Source organism: Anthonomus grandis, chromosome 8 (assembly GCF_022605725.1).
Source record: "Anthonomus grandis grandis chromosome 8, icAntGran1.3, whole genome shotgun sequence".
Lineage (NCBI taxonomy): Eukaryota > Metazoa > Arthropoda > Insecta > Coleoptera > Curculionidae > Anthonomus > Anthonomus grandis.
Genome location: NC_065553.1, coordinates 1,231,696 through 1,256,169, shown reverse-complemented (window position 1 = coordinate 1,256,169; position 24,474 = coordinate 1,231,696). Strand labels below are relative to the sequence as shown.

The window sequence follows — 24,474 nt, the reverse complement described above, 5'->3', positions numbered from 1 at the left end:
TTCTTAAAAGATGAGGTGCATCAATTTTATAATTGCAATTGTTCAAACAAAGAAAAACTGACTTAGAAATGCACAATGCCTTAGAGGTAAAAAATGAAATCTTTGTAAAAGTAACTCATGACCATACCCCCTCACAAGGTATATTTCATCAGTTTTGAAACACAGATATTTCAAAAACCTGTGCTGCACATATTCGAGTCTATCTACATATATGGACATTATAGTTAAGTGACCATAATCATTGCTAGTCAAAGTCAAAATATACTTTATTTGCTAACTTTACAAACTTGTGCTAAACGCTTCCTAATCCTAGAATTTATAATAGAAGTATTTATTTGGTTATACAGGATAAAAACAGAATACAGAATCAATTTTGATTGTACATAGAAGCATATTTTATATAAAGAAAGAAAAAACCAAAAAAGAAGAAAAGAAAAGGCGAGAACCAACATAAAACAAGAATAATAAAAAAATAAATCTGATCAACAGATCTATAAATAATTTTAAATATTAAAATGAATCGTTAAAATACTCTTCAATGCTGTAGTAAACTTTTGGTAAGATTAATTTCTTTGGTTCTCTGCTAAACTTTTTAAGGTCTGTAACAGTCCTAATCGAAAAAGGAACATGATTAAATATTTTACAACTAATAAATATAAGAGAGTTTCTCGTAAGTAAGGAGGTGGGGGTTAGAAGAGATAAGTTGCCCACTTGACGAGTATTATGACTGGTGCAGGATGGTGGACTTACGGACTTATGTATGAGTGTTGCAGTCTCCAATATAAAGAGTGAGAAAACTGTTAAAATTCTTTCAGCTACAAAAAGAGGTTTACAAGAGACTCTCAGACCAACACCACACAGATACCTTAATGCTTTTTTCTGAATAGTAAAAATTATGTTAAGGAGTCCCTTGGAGCACAAACCCCAAAAATGGCAATCCATAACGGATATGAGAGTGTATTAAGGCGAAATAAACGGAACGAACAAACAACCCCCCCAACTCATGCCTGGCAACCCTGACTGCAAAACAACCAGAAGAAAGTTTAGCAGCGAGGCCCAAAACGTGGTTGTCAAACCTTAAACTCTCATCAATGAAGAGGCCGAGAAATCGACAATAATCCCTACCATGTAGTGGGCTCTGCTCATCAAACAAAAAACCCTCTACATTACACTTAAAGCCCAGAAGAAAAGTCTTATCAACATTGAATACAAGCTGATTGCAGATGCACCACTCTTTAATTTTGTGAAGGTCCTCTACTATGAGAAATCTGACTACTTTTTGATTTTTGTTATGCCACAGAATTGTAGTATCATCGGCAAACTGAACCACTAGTCCATGCAGTGATAGAGAGCTCAAGTCATTAACGTATAATAAAAATAAAATAGGACCCAACACTGACCCTTGAGGTACACCACATTTAAGATGTGCTATCCCTGACGAAAATCTAGATGCAACCAGTGAATAAAGTAATTTATCTACGTAAAGTATCATTTGAGTAAACATTTAATGATTTGTGGTCTGACTTTCAAATTTCACTTGGAAAACATAGCCATAAGAGGCTACAGATTGTTGGGTTTTTTTGGAAAGGACTTGTTCATATATTAGTGATACTAAAGAGATAAAATGTCTACAAAAGTTTAATCGGTAGCATCTTAGAGTATAAATCTATTGTATGATCTATTTTCTCATGATAGTTTAATTATTTTTAAGATTAAAACTTATTGATTATTGACCTTTCAATTTGCTCTTGAGTGCTTTTTAAGTTGGAAATGTTTGGCATTTTATTTCTGTAGGGTACTTTATACAATAATATTAAAAAATATATATTTACATAATTTCAATGTTAATTCAAATCAAATTTATCCATTGTCTCTGGAATTTCCAGTTCTCCCTTTAAATAAAATTTAGTAATTACATTATTATCTAAAATACACAAAAGCTTATTATCCAGTAAATAACACAAATACATTAATTATTTTTTATTAAGATTCAGATTACGGATCCGTATAATCTGGTGTAGATTACTCATCTATTTTAATTTTACTTATATTGCAATTATTTTTGTGACACTTAAAGGTTTGCACTTACATTTTTGATACAGAGATTGGCTTACCATGTCGACATCTTGAGATAAACCATTCTGACTATTGCATATCTACCAGATTCCCTTTTCCAGAATGTAGATTCCTTTTTTAATTTTACTTTTATATTATTAGTTCAGAATTTTTCTCCAATACAATTGAATATACACATATCTTTTATGTTAGTCAATATAATCTCAAAGTACTGAACTAAAACAGCTCATCTCCATTGTGATGATTCATTAGTATATTTTTAGTTGAAATTCTTTGTAGTCTAAAGTAGATTTTATTAATTTCCCTTTTCTAATCTTCATATGTTTTTTTGCAGGAATTTATAGAGCAGTTAGAAACAGATCTGGCATTTGAACAAACATGACAATGAGTATGGTGGAATTAATGCAATTTGCATACATTTTTGTATGCCAAGTACCTGTGATACAAATGCAGCAATGCTGTTAAAGACTATTTATTTGTATACATATAAGTTATGTAAACGTGATTTAGACTATAAGAAGTTAATTTTGCAGGTTAACTGAACCTATTTTAGAATGTAGACATATCAACTTTGTTTCTTTCGTAGTCTTAATTTGTGTACCTACTAAACCAAAATGTTATACATAAGCAATTTATATGTTACTAAACAAATTGTCCATTTAGTCATTGACTGTTCCTATTGCAGTTTCATGTATGTACTTTAGTTTTTGTAATTAATATTATTTGTTAGGTTTAATACATAACTTTTTTACCTTTGTAATTGATAAACCGTAAATAAAAGACTTTTTTTTGTAAAATAGAATACTGGTTTTATTGCACAGGCCTATGGCCAGATTCAACCAACAACGATTTTAACACAAAATTAACCTTATCAGTGATATTGAGTTGGTGTGTCCAGTAGGCGGCAAGGAACATGACATCATTGGTAGTTCTTGTATAGGCAATATTCTCTAAAATATATTGTTTGGCCTAAAAATACATGACTCATTTTTAATGTGTTCTTTGTAAACTAAATTAATTTTTAATAGTATTTATATATTGTAATCAGTACAACATTAAATGATAATCAGCTATCAGCAAGGTTAGCACTAAGGATTAACAATGACCCATTTATAATTGTTAATGATAAATAAGACGGTTGCAAACTTTTATTTTGTTAAACCTATGGCTAAAATTCTGTTAGTCCTATGATCCTTATACTTCAGCTTAGTACAGGAGCAAAGATGTTTAATGTTAGCACAGATATCACTAGCTAACGCAGTTGCGTTAGCTAGTTATATCTGTGATGTTAGTCTTAAAATTGGCAAAGTAAAAGTAAGTAGCAAGCTATTCACTTGAGCCAATATGAGGAATTGCAACCGATAGTTGCTTTCTAGGAGGACCAGTGCACATCAAATCTTTTCTTTCTTGTCTGCTATTTACGTTTAAATAGGTTTGATTAGGAGGATTGATTGATATATCTTCACCTTAACCAGGGCCAATAATTGGGGGGCAGTCAATGATAGCATTGGCAACCAGATGCAAGAAACATGTCAATCAGGGTTCTCCTTTCTTCCGAAGAATGTAAATTTAGACTTGATCTAACCCCCTCATATTCATATTCCTCTCTCTGATAGTAACAGCTCTTAAAAATGTATTCTGCACTCTTTCTATTTGATGGACATAACAGTGATATAAAGGAGACCATACAACTGAACAGTATTCCAAAATGGAATGTACAAGAGAACAGCATAACCTGGTAAATGTAAATATTGATGAATCAGTCAAAAAATCTCAATACCTTCATTGCCCTTAAAGCAATTTGGTTTATGTGACCAGAAAAAATAATCTTAGAATGCATCAGGACTCCAAGATCAGAGGTCTCCATTCTAACATTTAGTAAAGTATCATCCACAGAGTACACAAAATTGATTGGATTTCTTTGTCTTGAAAATGTGATTTTGTGACACTTTCCAACATTTAAAGTCATATTTTACTTTCCACACACCATTCAAAAAATACTTTAAGGTCTTCCTTGAGGCCAATCGCATCATTGAGGGACCTAACCTCGAAGGCTTGAAAATGTTCAGAGCAAGTTCATCAGGTTTCCCAGATATGATCTTATGAAGTCAGGTGTGTCAATTTATGTTTGCTTTGCATTTTAATTTCTGAATACTATTGTTAGAAGTCCAGAATGGCTGTACCTTTTTTCTTTACATGTATCCTCTTATACAACATGAAGTTTAGCAATCTACATATTCCCTTTTGTAGAATTAACATAACAGCTTCTATAGTGAAAAATATAGTAAACTTTCAAGAGATTTTTTAAAGTCTTTAGCTAGGAATGTTTAGGCAGCTATTTGGAAAGATTACTTTCAATTAGTAATATGTACTTCCAATATTAAATACATTGATAAATAAATAAATAAAAACAACCATCATTAAGTTAAGCCAAGAATTATTCTTTAACAGACTGAAATTAATATTTGCCAAAATGCATTATATGCTACAACAACTATATAAACATCCAAATTTTAATGCATGTTTAACTAAACTGCGAAATATTACACAAAAAACATTAATATTACCTGAAATTCTTTCTTGTAAGCTTCACAGACTTCAACACACCTCTCGGCAATATTCGATGCACTTAATGAAAAAAATACTGTATCATCAATATTTGGTAGCCTACCAAATGCATACACTTGAGTAACGAGTTTGCTAAACACATCATTGTTGATTTTCAAACCTTCAACCACAGCATATAAAGAGGTGATACATTCTTCTAATCTAGTCGAGTAAGTTTTTGGGGTATCAGCTTTTACTGATGCTATCTCCTTAACTATACTGCAGCCTTTTATATGTAAAGAATTCCATCTCTGGATATTATTGTATAGATCAGCTATAATGTCTCGGATCACCCGAGGGGGTCCTGTGAGGTTTTTTTGGGGAGATTGTGCGGCAGGGCTCTTGTGTACTAAAACGATTGTGCCATAAACATTATAATTTAATTATTGAGGTGGTTAAGGGGGAATTACATGTTACTGATGAAAAGCCTGTATTAAGGTTTAAGTCTAGTGAAGGTCTTTTTGGTGTTTTTTTACTCATTTAGTTTTTTTTTTTAATGGATTATTTACAAATTAGTGTGTGAGGTTATGTTGGACTCAAATTATTTTGACATTTGTGACAGTACTCTGACGTTTGGAGCAACGTTGCCACATTTAGGAGTTTCTTCCTAGAACTGGGAAACACGAGTTATTTTAAAAAAACATTCAACAAAATTTGGGGAATTTATGCTAGCTTAGATCCTGATATTTAAATGAATAAACAAAATGTTAAAGTCTGGGGAATTATAATCACCACTTGGCAACTTCTGAAATTAATTTTGGGAAAAAACAAATTCTAGGCCTGGCAACGTGGTAATACTTGCGACATCAATTTTGAGGTTAGAATTTTCTGTCAGTCATCCTGTTCTCTGTATTTGTTGTTCAATTTCATCAACTACTTTTTTTCCGAAAATTTACTAGATTAATTATTTCTATAAGAATACATAAACTTCAATTTAATAATTCTAATAATGGGTTCGGTTAAAGCGATAACAGACGAGCCCCATTTCCAAGGGGAATTATCTAATGCCGGTACCAAACTCGTAGTCGTCGATTTTACTGCCACTTGGTATGTCTTTGTTTTAGATAAAAATATACAATTTTTTTGTAATTTGAGGCTTATTTAGGTGCGGGCCTTGCCAGAGAATGGCCCCAGTCTTCGAACAATATGCTGCCAAATATCCCAGAGCGGTTTTCTTAAAAGTTGATGTGGACCAATGTCAGGATACCGCAGCTGCTCAGGGGGTCTCTGCAATGCCTACATTCATATTTTATAGAAACAAGGTGAGAAATTAAAATAATTAGAAAAAAATAGCATCATTATTAATAGTGTTTTTGTTAAATGGGGTATTGTTTTTTTTTTACTTAAAAAAATAGTCCTTCTCAAACGGACTGGCTTAAATTAGTACTTATTAGAAATCATCAGATCTTCTGTAAGAAAGAAACAGGAATACATATTAATGAATATACATATTAATTAAACATAATTCACACTAAAATTATAAATGAATAACTTCATGCTATGTGTAGTCACTAATAAAATTGAAAAAAGCAAAGAAACAACACTACATGATACAAATCAAGGGTGGAAATTAAAAGTAAACATTGATAAAATGTTCATGTGTTAATATGTGGTAACTAGTCTCCGTCCTATTTTATTAATTTTACCTTTTAATTTCTACTCTTGGCTTGTATCATGTAGCTTTGCTTCTTTGCTTTTTTTCTTTTTTTTTAGTGAATGCTCTTTAGAATTTTAGTGTAAATGAGATTTAATGAGTGTTCATAAAGCTTATTATTCCTGTTTCTTTCTTACAGAAGATCTGATGATACCTGGTTCAGGCGAAACACTTCGCCTTATATTCCAATATATTTGATACCTGTCACTTGCAGTTTATTTTATTACTATTCATTTTTTTGTAGACAAAAGTTGACAGGCTTCAAGGTGCCGATCCGGTGGCTCTTGAGAGTAAAATTCAGCAATATTATGGAGGAGAAGAGGGTGATGATTGCGAAGGCACTTCAGGGCATGTAAGTGCTATTCATGAAAGGAATGACATTTATTAAAGTAGTCATATATAATGTATTCATCACTAATTTTTTAAATTGTTTCTTTCAAGTTTGTTGCATGTGTTGGTAGTTTGATACAACCTCTTCAAACTACAATTTTGCTTGAATTCTAAAACTTACCTTTTTCCCCAGATGGATCTTTCACCATTTATTATGAAAGCTCAATGTGAGTGCCTAAATGAGAGCGACGAACACCCCTTCGTCCACGCTTTGACCTCTGCAGGAGGATTTTTGCAATCAGATTGTGACGAACAGCTGATTATCTCTATTACATTCAATCAATCTGTGAAAATTCACAGCATAAAGGTGAAAGGACCCCAAGACAAAGGCCCAAAACACATTAGGATATTCATTAATCAGCCTAGAACTATTGATTTCGATTTGGCAGATAGTTATACTAGTGTACAAGACTTGGAATTGACTCCGGACGATCTGGAAGGGAATCCGGTCAATTTAAGATATGTGAAGTTCCAGAATGTGCAAAATATTCAATTGTTTATTAAGGATAATCAATCCGGAGGGGAAGTTACACAGATTGATCATTTAGCGATCATCGGATCCCCAATTAGTACTACCAACATGGGAGACTTTAAAAGAGTCGCCGGAAAGAAAGGAGAAAGTCACTAGAACTGTTGTTGCATGGCAGGATGTTGATATTTTTTCTTTTTAATACACTAGGGCATTTATATTTTTATTGTTTATACATTCATTAATAATAAATGTTTTCTAGCTCTTACCATTTAATAAACAAAATGATTATTTAAATTTTAGTTTTACTCTAAAATTGCTTTGAATTCCTAGAGCATTCTTTAGTCAACATTCACAACATTAATTTACAAAGAATCCTAATGTTCTGAAAGCCTTTACAAGAGTCTAAGTAGTCTGAAAATTTCTGTAATGATTTTCATTTCCTACGAAAACTGAAGAGTTTACCAAAAAAGTCCGTACAAGTTTCCTTGTAGATCCAACAATTTTAACCAACAACAGTCTTGAGTCCATACATTTATACATTAACTTTCAATAACAACAAGTCGAGTTACAAGAGAACGATAGCGTGTCTACAGTTCAATGTTCGCACGTTTTTTATTTAAAAGGGGCATTTTCTATCCAAACTTAGGTAAATCTCCAAATTTAAGCTGTCTTTATCTCTTAACATCTTAGCATAACTAACAAATTTTCCAGATAAGCAGCATCAATTTTTATCTGGGAGAGATAATCTTTATATCCAGAAGAGTATGAAGAACATTCTTTCTCAGTGTTTCGCAAAAAATATACCTGCTGATGTGATTAATAGCCAAAGATCTAGACCAACTAATTCTGACATTTAGCTACTCGATCGCACTTTATAATTTTCTCTACTATTACTTGCATTGACAATTTAGGTTTATTCGAGGTTTATCCACTGTATATTTCTTTCCAAACTTTGCCTCAATCTGGGCTTTAAGTTTCTCAGCAATACTACCCAACTATAGAGAAAGGCAATAACTACTAATCACCAAATTTGCTGGAAATAGGCTTCAACTTTGATGGCGTTCGCCAAGGGTTCTCTAAGAGAGATTACTCATAAAACCTAGCTTTGACATTGGGAAAAAGCTTTGAATTTAGTTTCAATGTCCAAAAAAAGAAAAAGTTTGCAAACGAATTATTAAATACACATACTGCTTTTTTGTGTTCATTCGGGTACTTTTTTATTGATACCTAAAAACAGTAAGTAGCATATGCTGCTTTATTCTGTTTGTTTTAGATTAACTGCTTTTTTCCATTGCAGGATTTTATATTTATAGATAGAAATAAAACGCAGTAGGAAACTAACATTTTATTTAGATTTCTTTCTATTATAAGTTTTTGTAACAATCTGAGTGTTCATAGTAACTGACAAGTTTAACCAAAAGTCCTTTCTGTTTTCTTCCATGAGTCCCAATACATTTTTTATTATACCGTCTTTTTTTTCTTGAGAGATCCCACATGGAAAACTGTGGCAGGCTGGATCTGGAATGTCCTTCATCTTACATATGTTCCCTCGTAAAAAAATCAGTGTCTTGAATACACTAGAATTAAGGTCTGGCATAATTTCCAAATGAAAAGAACCTCGAGAGACCTTAACTTGGTTAATATTGCACAAAAGTATTTTTTCCTTCTTGATAGTGTTTTTTTTTGTGGAAAATCTTAAAAATCATAGAAATCTTCCATATGCATATTTTTTGTTGTTCGACTTTAGTATTGCTTGAACAAAGTCATTAAAACCTTGAGTCTTTTTTTTTGACGTTTCAACGATAATTCTATTTGGTGATGTAGGGAATTAGCCGACATAAACGTATGTCCAGGCTCGAAATAGTTCACTAAGAGTATCTCAGCAGCTACCTTCGATGAATTGACAATATAAACGAGAAACTTTATTTTGTTGTCCAGCGAAAATATAAAATACTCGGCGTCACGATTATGAAGCATGAACTGGGAAAAGGTGCTGATCAGTTCCTCTTTTCCTTGACCACGAATGGCTTCGTGCCAAACAACTGCAACCGTTAGAATCTTTTTATTTTTTGTTCCAAGGGGTACAAATGTTTCGTTGTACAAAACAAGTCGTTGTAAAAAAAACTTTTTTGAAGTTCTCCATTCTGGGCAGCATTATTATTTTTTCCAAATCTGCTGAAACGCAGATAGATTTTGAATCATACTCAAAAGCTGCATCTTTCTGATATAAATGTCGCGCTGTTTTTGTACGGTTTATGTATGACCATTTTTTTACATGTGTCTCATTCTGGATCTTCACGCTTATGGGGATGTAAGTCCATTATTTAACAGTGCTCGCACTCTTCGTTTCCAAGTTTAGTGAACCTGATATTTTCACTAAATAGTATTTTCCGATAAGCTTCGTACCCGCATTTATATTGCGGACATTTTTCCAAAAAATCATTATGCATAATAGTTACTATAATAGTTAATTATGCATGTTCTCGACAGTAGTGTAATATTGATGGATTAAATGAATGAACATGCGCTAATATCACTTGTCTATCAAGTTTGTTCGGAGGTGAATTTTTACCCCGTTGGCCTTTGTTTGGAAGTTAAATTTTAAATCAGCTGGCGCAACACAAAAAGGCAGCATCCAACAGTCTGCATGACAAAATACTCCTTTCTTGCATTGTATATTACACTTGCAAAGGCAGTAAAAGTTTTCTCGAATTTTTAGACAAAGTTAAATAGTTTGCTGCTTTTTTGTGTTGAATTTGGGTACAAGACAACAAATCAATCATTGGTGCTCAAAAACGAATTTCGAATTTTTTGCTACTGCCTTTCTCCATAGTTGGGCAGAATACTTTGTTTCAATAACAACATCATTAACTGCCCTCAGGGCCGGATTTACACAAAGGCTGAGTACGCTAAAGCCTAGGGCGGCAAAATTATCGGAAATTAATTTAAAAAATCCGGCTGAACTCATCATCACCGCCGTCGGTTTACATTTTTCACATTCGTTAAATAAGTACCGCAGATATATCCGTGAGAGCCGCTGACTCTTCACTATAGACTTTTTCAATGGCGTAGTGAATCAGTTAATCAAGTGATCATCGTGAGAACTGCTCAATCTCCACAACGTCGTTGGCTACATCAACATATTTTTACTATATAAACCCTTAGTTTCAAGATGATATAAGATTATTGTGAGATATTATTGTAGGAGTACCGTAGATATTATACAATATTATTAACCTGTTGCTTCATGTCACTTTGTCAGTTGTACTTTTTAAAAAGCCATAGTGTTGCATAACCTTCGTAATTCCGGTGTTTTTTCTAATGAACTTGTAGTATTTTTAACAGTTTGGTTTGCGGATTTTACTTACTCGATGTTTACAAGTTAGAAGTTAGGGTTAGGTAGACTAGATAGAGCAGACTAAAGCTGAATTGTAAACAATAAAAAATTAGGTTTCTTTTTTTTTAATTCTTTGTTTTCAAGTTTAAGAAGAATTTTAAATTCATATCATATTGTCAATAAATAGAACATAGGGTGAATTAAGGGACTGAGCGCTAATCAATTTATTTTAAATAAATGTTTTTAAATTGTTTTTTGTGCATATTTTTATTAAGAGGTATAGCGATTTAGGTAAATTTTGACAAGTTTGTTTAAATACAAAGTGGCGCATTGAAATCGAAACAGAAGCAATTTTAGGCAATACATTAGTTTTTCTTAGAGTCTTTGACTCTATTTTATAAGTGAGTTAAAAAAAGGTCATTTAGCATTTTTGACATGTGGTAAAACCAAACATTTTAGTTAGGAAAGAAATGTTTGTACCTTTCTATTTCAAATTAGTTATACACAAATTGTATTTTTTTAAAACTTAGATATATCAGGATTGGTGCCACCTCCTCTTAGGAGATTGTAAATAAAATCGACGGGTTTCAGAGTCTTAAAAAAAGCTAATGGCGGGAAATTGCCTCTGTTTTATTGCAGATATGCTTTGGCTTAATAATTTTAAATTAAATTGAATGGTTTTAAAGTCCTAGTGACAAATAGGTATAAAACAGCTTCATATTTTATTAGGTCAGATAAACAGCAAAAATGAATAATGGACGTAAACGAATGTTTGAAAACCAATACAAATATTTAAGAGAGGCAAAAAAAAGGAAACGGAAGAAGTTCTTAAAAAGACCTCTAAATTAAAAGATATGTTGAAGAAACTAACCAACTCGGATACACAGAGGCAGGACTACCCGTCCATCCTAAGTCCATCTGGAACCACCGACTACATTTTCATGTCATGGTCCATATTCACACAAAAAAGATACTCAGAGCAAACCTTCTGTCAACATATCAGAAGATCCTAGTAATTGGACAATAGCCAATCAGAATTTCAAAGAGAATATCAAAAAATTGAAACATGTCTATTCAGATCAGACACGATACTGCCCGATATTAGTATTCCGAAGAAAATGACCCAATAGTGAAGAAACTAGCCGATACTGAACTGTTTATTCAGAAAAAATTAGGTCAAGTGTGTTGTACTGCTACCTTGCTTTTAAAAAATATTCATTCTCAGTTTGGCTTGGGTGGCTTTTATGGCTGAAAAAATGTGGTTAAATTCAACCAGCCATAAAATATGTGCTTACAATTTCTTATTCCGGCAAAATAAAACTTGAAAGTATTGATTTGTTACTTGGTAAAGAGGCACAAAGTGAAATTCCCTATTGGAGAAGTGCCCTGGAGCGAGTACTAGTAGTTGTAAAGACTTTATATTCACGAGGTTTATGTTTAAGAGGCAAAGAGGAAAAGCTTGGAACGATTAATAATGGAAATTTCCTTATGTGCAAAGAATTTTTGCCCAGTTCGACCCCTTTTTACCTGACCACATTGCTCGTTATGGTGGAAAAGGTTCGTGTACCACACACAAACTACCTCTCAAAAACAACGCATGAGTAGTTTATTGAAATCATTGCGAAGAGGGTGCAAGATATTATAGTAGAAAACTCAAAACAGACTAAAGATTTTTCTATCGTTGTAGATTCCACCACAGATATAGCCTATACAAACCCATACAACTTGCATTCATTGTTAGATATGTATGCCAAGACGGTGTTCCAGTGGAAAATTTCTTTCAAATGTTGGACATATGTATACTTTCATAAAAAATTTTAAAAACCTAAATTATCAAATAGTCGACTGTCTTATGACAATGCCGCAACCATGTCAGGAATATAAAAGGGCCTACAAGCGATAATTAAGGATGTATGTTCAGAAGCTTATTATGTTTCTTGTTCTGCACACTCCCTCAATTTAGTTGGAAATGTAGCGGCTGCATGTTGCTTAGAAACAATTTTTTTTTCAGTTTTACAAGAATTGTATAATTTATTGGTGCATCGACTATGAGATGGAGTCACTTACAATCAAAGTGCAACAAGACTTTAAAAAGCTTATCCACAACTAGATAGTCTGCTAGAGATGACGCCTGTAAAACTTTAAACATGTGTCTAAAAGATATCTATGAATAAGGTTGGTTTGAGGAAGATACTGCACAAAAACCAAGTAACTCGTAATGATGCAGAGTCGCTTCGACAAAAACTTGAGTGCTTTGAAACCACATTTATGATAGTATTTTGGGGATTTTTTTAGAAAGGATAAATGTGGTAAATACATCATTACAAAAAGTAGAGACAATTATAATTCAAACCATTACATTATATGATTCTATAATTTGTATTGTTCAAATCAGCTCGAGACTAATTTGACGTACTATATGAAAACGATGCGAAGAAAATTTGTGTACTAAGTGAAATAACGTACCAAAAAGGCCACAAGAGAAAGAGAATAGCTAAACTACGTCCAGGTGAAACTAGAGATAACGAGGTACTTTTGACTGGAAGAGATGAATTTAGAGTTTCAACGTTTTTACCTGTAATTGATTTTCTTTCCTAGATATTACTCAACTGAGGAATATGAGTAATGGTGAATTAAAAAGAACTGTTGTGTTCCTACAGGAGAGCTATCCCAGCCACCTGGAAATCAACTTTGTGATGATAGAGCATCAGATTTTCTGGAGCATGTGTTACATTCTAATAAAGATACCCAGTGTTAGAATTATATAAGTGGTTTAACACAATGAACTTAAAAAATATATATCCGAATATTGACATTGTATTTAAATTGTGTATTTGTTTACCAGCCTCAAATTGTTCTGAAAGAAGATTGTCTTGTTTGAAACGCATTAAAACTTACTAAGATCCAGACTTTTGTTAAATTTTGTATTTTACTTTTGATTATTAAATATTTATAAGCAGTTCTAGTGCAGTTTACATAAATAATATAATGCCAGATTTCTGGGTCCGATATAAATATCGGTTTTAAAATATTAAATTAGGGCGGCAAAAAGTTAAATCCCGCCCTGACTGCCTTTTACTTTTTTCTGGTTGTAAATGTCACTTTCGTAAATTAATTTTTAATTTGGTCCCTGGATAGTGTAGGTCAAACTGAAATTAAACTTTATCCATGTTCCCTTCGGGGTAATCCCAAAAACCCATCAGTCATTAACGCTTCCAGAAAATTCTGTATACCAAATTGTCTGGAAAAGCCCTTAAGAATTATCTTATTTATTTGCTCCTTTATCACCTTTTCCAAGAGAATATTATTTTATTTAATCACATCACATTATAAATAAAATAAATTAATAAAATCATCATAATATCAAAAACATTCGAAGATTTTTGTTGATTGAACAAGGATCCTCTTTTAAGACTTCCTATAAGCATTTGTGTGACAAATTATCTGTTCTCTCAGGTTCATTATTCCTGCAAGGTATTTATTATTCATTATAACCCAAGTAAACAAGTACATTGATACAGTTTCCAGTTTCATTATTAAACTTATTTTGCAGTTATTATGCATTATAATGGCACTATTTGGTAATTAGTAAATCCACTAGAACCACTGATTGTTCAGCATTATAATAGTATAGTATTAAAAATGACTGTTTGCAGGAAAATCTCAAAAATTGTAAAGCGACACCTACCCAGATGGCACCCAATATCCGTGAAATATGCCACCTATATCTCATTTGATAAAAATAATGCAATATGCCTGGAATATCCCACGGATATGCCAAATATCGTATATACAAAAGCAATATTCTTGGCATATAATTAACAGATATGCAGAGATTCTAGCGACACACGTGATTCCTATTTTTTAATAACGTATATCTTTAATTTTTAAAATTTGTGAAGGGTAGTACCTGTATTTAATATGTAGTTCATTTTTGCAGTTAAAATACCATTTTAAAAATTATTATTGTTATATCTATAGTTGTTATCATCTCGTTTATTTCTTTAAAAAATTTAAATAACCATTCTATCAACAGGCTTTATATTGTGTAAACAAATCCTGTAGTGGTACTACTAATGCGACTATATATTATGATAATCGTTAAGCTAAAATTACTTTTAGATCTATCATTAATCAGGAGGTGATGGCACCATGTTTTCATACGGTATGCTGTAACACTTAATGTGTAACAAAAGTCGGGTTAACACACAAAACAGAAATTAAAAAAAAAACAACACAAATTAAACAAAAATATAATATAATAAACGCATAAATTGTTTAAATAATAATAATGGATTACACGTGATTCATATGCCTAGGCCTAGCAAACTAAAAAAATAATCTCAAAAAATAAATTTCTGGAACTTAAACCTTTCAATAAACGTGGTTTCTGCTACTTAATTAAAGAAGTAATTAAACCGCTTATTTATTTTCCATCATAATGCTTCAGCAGCACCTAATTTAAAATATATTCAAAAAAATATATTAAAAAGGTACTTTCCTATCACAGAGTAACTTAGTAAAAAAGGTAAATTAGTTAGTAGGTACATAAAAAATAATACGTTTTTTTGCACTTAAAAAATTAAATTATAAAAAAGGTGAAAAAACTTTGGAACATATGGGGTAACTCGAATGTATAAAGAATGTAACACCGGCCGTCTTCACTCATCCCCTCACAAATGGGTCTAAAAATAAACATAATATGGTTAAAATTTCAGTTCTACCAACTAACGAAATAAGGGTGGTGCAAAGAAATTACAAGAAAAGAACATTGAATCAAAACGTTTATATTTCCAAAGCTATGAAGCGGAGCAATATAGTTTTTATTTTAAAAATTTGCCTAATATCCATCATATATATACATAACAATTGCCTTACGTAATATAAAAAAGAAACCATATGGTTGTTTAAGCGACGCATACTGTGAGAGGAAAATCCACATTTTTACAATTTTTTTGAAGAATTTCAGTCTCACTACGTCAATAGGCATTTACAATAATAATTTATTCCTACCAACTACAAAAAACATTTACAACTTTTTAACAATAGGTTATTTATGAACAAATATACAGGAGAGAAGGTGGGAGGCGGTTGATTTTTTTCAAGTTATATGATGTGTTCCTTCCTCCCTCCCCGTATATCGCAATTTTTACATTTAGAAATTGGAAAACATTTTTCATATCCTATCTAAGGGCCCAAAATTTTTTTTTTGGGGAAATGCATGAATTATCCGGTAAATATTTAGGAGATACAGGATGTTTTATTGTTATTATTCAGTTATTTATAGTTAGTTTGAAATGTACAGGGGGATTAAAATAAGAAAGTTAGCTGACCAGTATAAAAAATAATTATTCAAAAAATAGGTATTAAATTTGGCAACATGGTTGATACTAATATCGCATCATTATAGGGCGCAAAAATGCTCTTTTTTTATCAAATTTGCTGTGCCTCTTATAGACTTAGGTAAAATATTTTTTACATAAAACTGACAGTTTCAAAAGGGCGGATGGGCGACATCTTAGGTCCAAATAATGAAGCAATATTCGAGAAATGTAAACAACAGTAATGATATGACGAATGGTAGTAGGTAAAGTAAACTGCTTACGTAAGAAATAAATAGAGGATAAAGATAGCAATAAGCGACTTATGAGGATTTTAAAACGACTAAGCGTTAAATGAAATATATTTAGATTCTTGTAATTTTCAACGTAATTCCTGCTTTTCTTTATTTTTTGGTATCATAGGGCAATGGGCATAGGGCATGTGGTAGGCAAAACAGGGTAGTAGGCACCTAAAACGGGAATTTTGACCGACAGACAGTCTACATACATACTCTTGCAACGCGTGGTTGTTGCTATTTGGCATATCATGATGTAATTTATAGCGTTCAAAATAATTCAATGCAAGTACGTTAATGCATTATTATTAGTACAAATATTTGACATGAGTAGACCTCTTTCTAATATTTTTTTTAATGTTTCTATTACGAAAAAACTTGGATTGTGAAAGTAAACAACATAACTTGAAATATTACCAGTAAAATGGGGTAGGTACCTACTTGTTGCACCTCGTTTTGTTCTACCTTAGGTTTTATTATTCTTTAGTAATAAAATAATATTTTTGTTATATAGAGATGGTGTTTAAGTACAAAAGAAAAGCCAATAGGCAAAGCTGTAGTTCGGAAACTATAGAATTGGTAGTCAATGGTGAGATGGGGTGTTTACGAACAACAAGAAGTTTTGGTGTCCCTCGAACCACTTTAGAGCGACGTAAAAAACGAAGTAAGGTAAACTAAACCAGAAAAAAAAATCTTATATAGATTATTTTTTTTACCCAAGAAAAATTTAAAAGCAATATTTGAAATTCCCGCCTAATTAAATAATCATTAAATCCTGTAGTCAAACGTACACACGCATTCTCATTGATGTTTATTAACAAAATAGCCGATTTCATCGTGACAACGCAAGCAAAAAAAAGTGCAATTTTTGTTAAACCAAACAATTAGAAGCTGAAAACGTAAGTAGTAAATACTGAATCTTCATGTGTTTATATTTGTTAATATATGAATACCTTTTTTGCGAATACACTGTAGAATCATGTAAAAATACATAAAAGATAACCTTGAATAGTTTTTGGGCTTTGATTTGGTTTGTCAAATACTGGGATTGGAATGTTCTCTTATTTAAAAAAAAAGAGATTTTTTTCTGTATGATAGATTCCGCTATATCGACTTATATATCCTTTATGCAGGGATCGTATGGGAATTATTTTTTTTATACACCAGTAATGGCTAAAGATATTGTGTGTCTCTTAGAACATTGAAAGGCTAGAATTAGTAAACAACAACTTTGTTTGAATTCAACATGTGCACAGGGGCAAGGAGGGTGGTTTGTTTACAAACATATTCATTGATTCTCTGTTGTCAAGTTTACACACATTTTCAAAAAGGAAAATTTCAGCTATATATTGATGTTACATTTCTTATTAAAAATAAAAAGTAGAAATAGGTATATGTTATTCTAGGCGCAATAATAACACCTTCAAAGCAAAAAAAATTATTAACAATGCATATATATTGCAAAATGTCATCTTGACAAACGGCTTTGTGTTTAAATTCGGCATTTCTGATGTTCAGAGATTTTTTTTTTAGTTTTTGGTTAAAAAAGAAAAAAGTTGAGTCATTTCAGTGTTTTTGTGAATGGTTCCGTTTGTGCTGCACCATGGGAAAAATGCGATTTAGGCCGATCTTTTCACAAGTGAAAACCGATATTAACATAACATCATATCAAAGGACAACCGTTGACATAAACGTAGAATAAAAACGGCAAATATAGAGCAATAATTGTACCAACGCTATTATATGGCTGCGAATCATGATTCCCATACAGACGACATATAAAGGCTCTTGAACAATTTCAGCAACGGCAACTGCGACAAATGATGAGAATCAGATGGTTTCATAAAGTTTCTAATAATGAGGTTTTGCAAAGATCAAACTGTATAAATATTGACACTATGGTACGAAGGGCAAGAATGAGATGGCTGGGTCTTGTATACAGAATGGACGAACGGCGCTTACCAAAATCTCTTTTGTATGGAGAACTAACAGAAGGTGCAATACAAACGCTTCAAAGATGTCGTCCACGATGATTTAAAGCTATTGGGAATTGAAAACAACTGGGAAGAGATAGTCAACAATCGTGCCCAATGGAGAAGAGCAACGTCCGTTGCTCCTCAACCGACTAGAAGAACCCAAAGACCGGCTCTGCAGGAATTTCCGTGTGATGTTTGTGGCCGGATTTGCAAATCTCGCATAGGATTGTTTAGCCATGGTAAAACTCACCAAAGACTAGCTTTATCTTTAGTTTAGATTTATCTTTTATAATGTAATTATTTTTTACTCGGTGTAAAATATTTTTTGACGACGTCACTGGTAAATATTACTTCTGTCGGTGGAATCAACAATGCGATCAGCATTGCGATGTTTTTGCCTTTTTCTCTAATATAGGGATGTTATCTACATTCATTTAATCTTGAATGTTGGCTTCTTTATAGAGTATCTTATCATATGTTATGAAAAAAATGCTTCATATTTTATTAAAGAGGAATAGTATTATTTTGCGCCTGTTCAAATAAGTGACAAATTTTTATGATATTATAAAGTGTGTTTTTTTTGCCATTTCTACATAAGCATTTGGCATCATTTCATCAGAGATATTACAAGCAAACAAACTGCTCATAGTTCCACGGTAATGCTAATACTAGCCTTTCAATGTTCTAAGGTGGATGTTTTAAGAGAAATTATAAATAGGGACTCTGCAGGTTGGGATGACATTTCAATTAGAGTTTTAGCTAATTTTTCTCAACCAGCTTTATCTGCCCTGACACATTGCATAAACACATCAGTTTTAAGAGGTGAATTTCCAGACCTGTCAAAACGAGCAGTAGTGATTCCAATTTTTAGACAAGGGGATCAAATTGCAGCTGATTATAGACTAATATGCAAAGTGCACAGAAAAAATTTAAAAATACCTAAAAAATGCAAAGCAAAAAAAACCTGTATTCGATGTAATGTAATCTCCTAATAATAAGTATTTATACAGTATTTTAGATGGAGCAAGGCGTGAGAAGATGAAACTTATTCTAAAAGAGATCATAAAAGTAATTATAGAAAGAATTTTACCTGCGCGGTAAATATTAAAAACCAAATTAAAAAAATGATGCTGGTCATTTGGAATCCCAGAGCCATTCCAGAAAGAAAAAAAATAGACCAATATCTTTGCTACCATTACCTAAAGTTACAGAAATACTACTTAAGAAAAGGATAATTGATTTTCTGCCGTGTAATAATATAATAAATAGGTGTCAGTTATGTTTTCAATTTTCAAAAAATACTGATGATACTCTTTTTCATATGCTTAAGCCTTAACAATGGTGACCGAGCGGTAGTGGTGTTTTGTGATCTGGCAAAAGCCATTGATTGCGTCTCACACAGAAAAATACTGCGAAAACTTGAATTTTATAACTTCAGGGGCCCCAATATTAAAATGGTTGGGCTCATTTTTATCAGGTAGATGTCAGAGGGTTCGTTTTGCTCATTGTGAGTTAGAGGAATTGAGTGTTGCAGCAGGAGTGCCTCACGGCTCGGTAATTTTATTTTTTATGTAAATGACTATATTTACATAAGAAATATGATAATATAATGCCTTCGGTGTTGAAACTTAGCCAGTGTACATCTTTTGCTGATGACACTGTTCTTCTGTGGAGTGGCACTGATTCCCACTATCTTGGCAAAATAATTAACCATGATTTGGCCAGGGTTAAAACATGGTGTGACGGTAACTCTTTATCAGTTAATGGTTTAAAGACCCATATTTTAAATTTAAAATGTGATATAAATAATGTCTGCATGGGTATAACAGAATATTACAGTGACCGTTTTTAATAAATTTTCAGGCTTGGTTATTGACAAAAGGTTAAGGTTTAATAAATAAATTGAACATCTATGCTATATGTTGGCATGTAATCAGAACAGTTCGGAGTAATTGAAATATGACAGTAGCCAAAGAGGCTTGTTATGAACTTATTGACTCTTTTTGGGGCAATGCTCCTGCTTACTTGCTTGACTCGTTGTTCGTTTTGCAGAAGCGAGCGCTAAGACATTTGTGTTGACTTAACTTTAGGGAGTGCAGGACTATAACCATATTTTATTAAAGAAAAAATTCTTACTCTTCCGACAATTTTCTTTGTCGGAACTGTTATATTCGCACAGTTCTTAACATATATTTGTTACGTCATGCGACCACCAGCGAAGCCGAATCACAGTTCTGATAATCGTTATCTCGCGGTCTTAAAATTGTTATATGCTGCAGTTTTGGTATATTTATAAATTAAGCTTAATATAGTTTATAGAATTGATTGTACCGCCGCAGAGTAAAGTCATTCGTTTTGTTTTTTAACTTTGATTTTTTTTTAATAAAATTTAGAAATACATTTTTTTTTAAATGTATTTGTGATGCTGTAGATGTCGTGTTTTTACCTTTTATAAAAGTGTATGACCAGCATCTTTGGGATAATGGATGAATTTTTCGAGTTTCCATTTTTTGTTACATCGAAACTTATTTACTAATACCCTCACCACCTTAACCCAAAATTCTATTATTTATAATGGTAAAAAAATATTTAACCACCTTCCACAGTCACTTTGGAAGATTGCTCTTATAAATTATTTAGAAAGGTGAAGATAATGTTGCAAACTAGAGCATATTATAGTGTGGAGGAGTATTTTGCAGACGTTTAAGAAATTTGTTGCCTTGACTCTTTAACTTGTATGTTTCATTGTTTCTCTTTTATTTCATCTACAATGATCTTGTTTTGTATGTAAATGTAAAATTGGGAAAAAGTGCTCCGCCATTGGTAACACCAACTACACATTTCCATAATAAAATTAACGAACAGATTAATTTAAAAGAGTTCATAAAAAACTTACAGGCGCGTATTTCTAAGGAAACTATGGAAATGTTTGAAGTTTGCTTTTAAAAAAAGGGCCAACATTGGAGTCAAAACACCTCATTTGAGATAACATTTGGAAAGGTTTGAAGATAGAACTGTCTGAGAAGAATAAAGAAAACAATAAATCAGAAATTAACGAAAGGACTGCTACAAAATAAAAACCCTCTATTTCAAATTATGAGTCTCAAAGGGAAAATGAGCAGACGTCAATTAAGGAAAATATAAAAGAGCATCAGGAAAACCATCAGCAAAAACTCAGACGGCATGAGTAAAAAATATGCTTTAAAAAAATTGCCCACTCCTTTTAAAAAAGTCATTTTTTGGCCAGAGGCATCCACATCAACTAAGAAGAAGAAGTGTAAGGAAAAAATACCATCTGTTATTACCCACAAGCATGGAAATATTACAGCTGGAAAAAGGAAAGTGAAAAAAGAAAAAAAGAGGAAGAAAAAGAACAGAGAAAATTAAAAAGAGACCAAATGCAGAAAATTAATACAAACAAAAAAACGAGTAAACCAGAAACATTATCAGAGGACGAGGAAGGAAGTGGTAGTAGTTCTGCTGATGTTGACCTTTTTGGAAAAAATGAGTTTTGTGATCTAGAAAGTTTTGAAAATCCATCAATTGGGGATCATGTTTTGTTAAAATTTTATAGGAGGAAAAAGGAATGTAACTTCGTTTTGATATGTATGCATAATACAAGCAATATTTTGAAAACAATGCAGCTATTAGTCTAAATAAAAATATACTATAGTATATTTTTTTAACTTCTTGTTAACCTATTTTTTTCTCGTTATTGGTTTTGTAGTGTGATTTGGAAAAATGTGTGCTTTGCAGAGCAGGAAATTGAAAATTACATGAATTTTCTTAAGAATTGGTACGAATAAAACTGAACGCTTCAGCAGAAGAAAACAAAGAAAAGTTCTTCAATATACAGTATAAAAAAGAGAAAGAGGCTTATGGTATTGATTTCTGTAATTCTAATAAAAAAAATAATACTAAGTATTGATATTTACACTTGTCGTATATAAAAACCATATATGGAAATGACAATAAATCCTCCCCATTTTAAAAAAAAAACCTTATCGTCGGGTTAAGGGATTTGAAATATGCTCGGCGCATTCGCCAATTTATAAATTGAAAAAAGAAAGTGAGTTTTCTATGGAAGTTTGTTTTTCAAATAAGTCATTCCACTCTTGAATTTTCTATCGGATGAACCACAAATAGAGGGGTCACATGTAAAAAATCACTAACTCCTGTCAAACTCGAACTGATAAGAGTGCTTTTAATGCAGTTCAGAGTCTTATGCTATGTTGCCATATTTATTTTTTTTTAATAAAATCTTTTGTAAAAAAATAAAATTGAGCTTTTAATGATTTACTGGACACTAAGGTAAATTTAATAATATTTTATATCAAGAGTCTAAAAAATGCTTAGTTTATTATTATAACTTTTAAAAATCTATAGTATTTACTAGTGTTTTACCACAATTATTCAAATTACTAAAAACCACAAAAAAAATAACATTTTAAAACATCCTGTCATAGCATTAATAACAAAACTCTCAACCGTTAAAAAACTTTAGTTTAAAAAAAATAAATAAATACACCTTATTGACTAAGATCGAATAACCGTCACTTAAATTCTACAAGTTATTGCCACATCCTTGACATATTTTTCTAATCGTAATAATTCTTAAGTTACTGCATAACAAAAATCTGGTAAACATCCCCTTTAGGGCAGGAGTGTCTCGAGGAGAACCTCGAAACACACCCCCAAAATCAGTAGGAATAACGCTAAAGCGGTACGCGCGGCAACGTCGCGCACGCTCGATCCGCCCTGTCCTCTTCTCGCTTCTCGGATATTCGCCACTTTTTTGTTACACAGTAGACGAACGTCACATTTCTGTGAAACGAAGGAGATTTTTTGGTTGTCATTCGTATATATATACGCCATTCGGTGGTTAGAATGTGCCAATTGGTGGGGAATGGTATATTATAGATCTGATTTTTTCTTTTTTAGAAAAATTCATATATACCGGGTGTTTCTTCTTTTTTTTTAAGTAGATTTGGCAACCGTATATGCTAGGTTAAAAGTAATTAATAAAAGGCGAGTATAATTGGTTTTTTTTTGGGAACTACCTGTATATTCTTACTTATTTCGATGGAAAATAACGTTTTGAATGCATCGTATCTGTCAACTGTTGATATTTTTTGCTGTATTTTAAATATAAATCTAACGTGCCATGACTATATATTAATTAAGGCTCGGAATCAAACTCGGTTTATTTGAATATTGAGTTTTTGCATAAAAATTTATGCATTTCAACAAATATTCGAATATTTGAATACTCGAATATTCGCATATTCGATAATTTGAATATTCAAGAATTCAAATATTTGAGTATTTAAATACTTGAATATTTAAATATTGCAGGCCCGATCTTTTCTTCTCTTTGCATACAAGCTACGGGCGGTTATCGTTCTTGGGAACATTTAATATTTCCTCTTTCCAGATTTCCACGTGGCACGGCACGGCGAGGTTGTACTAGTTGTATTTGACTCTGGTTGTGTATAAAAGCGAACGATTAAGTACTGTAAAAGGGTTAATTTTAAATTAATTGACTTAATTAACAGTAAGTCTAGTAGTAAGTCAATATGAGTTCGAAAAGCAAAATTTGGCAATATTTTAATAGAACGGATGATCGCGATGAATACAAATTTTGTTTGTATACTGTCAAGAACAAGACAGGAACAAGCAATTTATGGAATCACTTAAGAAATAAGCATCATTCACAAATCATTATGTAAGTATCTCTTGCTCGATTTGAGGGGTTTGACCACTAAAATGTATTAGTAATTAGTATTACTGTAATTAGTATATTAAAAAAGCTGGACGGAAGGCGACTGAAAAAAATCCATTCGCACCGCACTAAAAAGTTTCAATGTCTCTATTTTTTCTATAAGTTTACACAAAAGCTTGGAATTAATCGTATTTTTATCAATACACATTAGACAAAACAAAATTAACTTTGAAACTCCGATACTAATTGTAACTTGCGCTCTATTACCGTTTAAGTGTGAAATTTTGGTATTTCTTGAGAAAAATGCAAAAATTCCCATAAAAAATTTATAAACAAATTTCGACCTACACATATTTAGCTTAAAATGTTTGAAATTAAGTCAGCTATCACCCTCTTAAAGGATTGCATCTAGCTTCCGGACACCCTGTATAATTCTCCCCATACTAAAATTCTGTATCTTTGAATTGACTGAATTAATATATGATGTCACTTTTATCTAAAATTTATAAAATAGACATTAAGTATGTATATGCGAATTAAAATTTCGCCAAGGTATATCCCAAGATATTTTGTATGAGAGGTTTCCTTTATTCAAATATATCTATTAATTACTCAAGTATTCA

The 24,474-nt window shown here is 32.0% G+C and overlaps 4 protein-coding genes across 17 annotated transcripts in view; 2 read left to right on the top strand and 2 right to left on the bottom strand.

Annotated features, from left to right (window-relative positions):
• Positions 1-2,878, top strand: part of LOC126739520 (DNA repair protein RAD51 homolog 3-like) — a 71,529-nt gene extending 68,651 nt beyond the window's left edge. The window contains exon 6 of the transcript XR_007661643.1: positions 2,411-2,878. The gene's annotated coding sequence lies outside the window, so the exon portion shown is untranslated. The remainder of the gene's footprint in view (positions 1-2,410) is intronic.
• On the bottom strand, positions 2,860-5,251 carry LOC126739534 (cyclin-dependent kinase 2-interacting protein-like). The gene is made up of 3 exons (XM_050445280.1): positions 5,094-5,251; positions 4,644-5,032; positions 2,860-3,045 (listed from the first exon to the last, which is right to left on the bottom strand). The coding sequence occupies exons 1-3, from the start codon at positions 5,161-5,163 to the stop codon at positions 2,887-2,889; spliced, it is 618 nt and encodes a 205-aa protein (XP_050301237.1). The 5' UTR covers positions 5,164-5,251; the 3' UTR covers positions 2,860-2,886.
• Positions 5,252-5,505: 254 nt separating this feature from the next.
• On the top strand, positions 5,506-7,493 carry LOC126739524 (thioredoxin-like protein 1). The gene is made up of 4 exons (XM_050445269.1): positions 5,506-5,730; positions 5,789-5,945; positions 6,582-6,689; positions 6,861-7,493. The coding sequence occupies exons 1-4, from the start codon at positions 5,633-5,635 to the stop codon at positions 7,353-7,355; spliced, it is 858 nt and encodes a 285-aa protein (XP_050301226.1). The 5' UTR covers positions 5,506-5,632; the 3' UTR covers positions 7,356-7,493.
• A 7,284-nt stretch (positions 7,494-14,777) lies between these two features.
• Positions 14,778-24,474, bottom strand: part of LOC126739503 (phosphatidylinositol 4-phosphate 5-kinase type-1 alpha) — a 115,069-nt gene continuing 105,372 nt past the window's right edge. For 12 of the 14 annotated variants that reach the window (XM_050445223.1, XM_050445224.1, XM_050445227.1 and 9 more), the window contains one exon: positions 14,778-22,953. In XM_050445223.1, the coding sequence (XP_050301180.1) occupies positions 22,783-22,953 (171 nt within the window). In that variant the 3' untranslated portion in view covers positions 14,778-22,782. The remainder of the gene's footprint in view (positions 22,954-24,474) is intronic. The other 2 variants (XM_050445222.1, XM_050445231.1) reach the window with 1 other exon arrangement.

What these genes read in the sequence shown, in the direction of transcription:
- LOC126739524 (XM_050445269.1), top strand. Translation starts at nt 5,633, where the DNA reads ATGGGTTCGGTTAAAGCGATAACAGACGAGCCCCATTTCCAAGGGGAA. An exon ending in TCATATTTTATAGAAACAAG is followed by an intron (nt 5,946 to 6,581) that starts GTGAGAAATTAA and finishes ATTTTTTTGTAG; the next exon opens with ACAAAAGTTGACAGGCTTCA. An exon ending in GCGAAGGCACTTCAGGGCAT is followed by an intron (nt 6,690 to 6,860) that starts GTAAGTGCTATT and finishes CTTTTTCCCCAG; the next exon opens with ATGGATCTTTCACCATTTAT.
- LOC126739534 (XM_050445280.1), bottom strand. Translation starts at nt 5,163, where the DNA reads ATGAGTAAAAAAACACCAAAAAGACCTTCACTAGACTTAAACCTTAAT. An exon ending in AGGCTTTTCATCAGTAACAT is followed by an intron (nt 5,033 to 5,093) that starts GTAATTCCCCCT and finishes CAATCGTTTTAG; the next exon opens with TACACAAGAGCCCTGCCGCA. An exon ending in CTTACAAGAAAGAATTTCAG is followed by an intron (nt 3,046 to 4,643) that starts GTAATATTAATG and finishes ATGTATTTTTAG; the next exon opens with GCCAAACAATATATTTTAGA.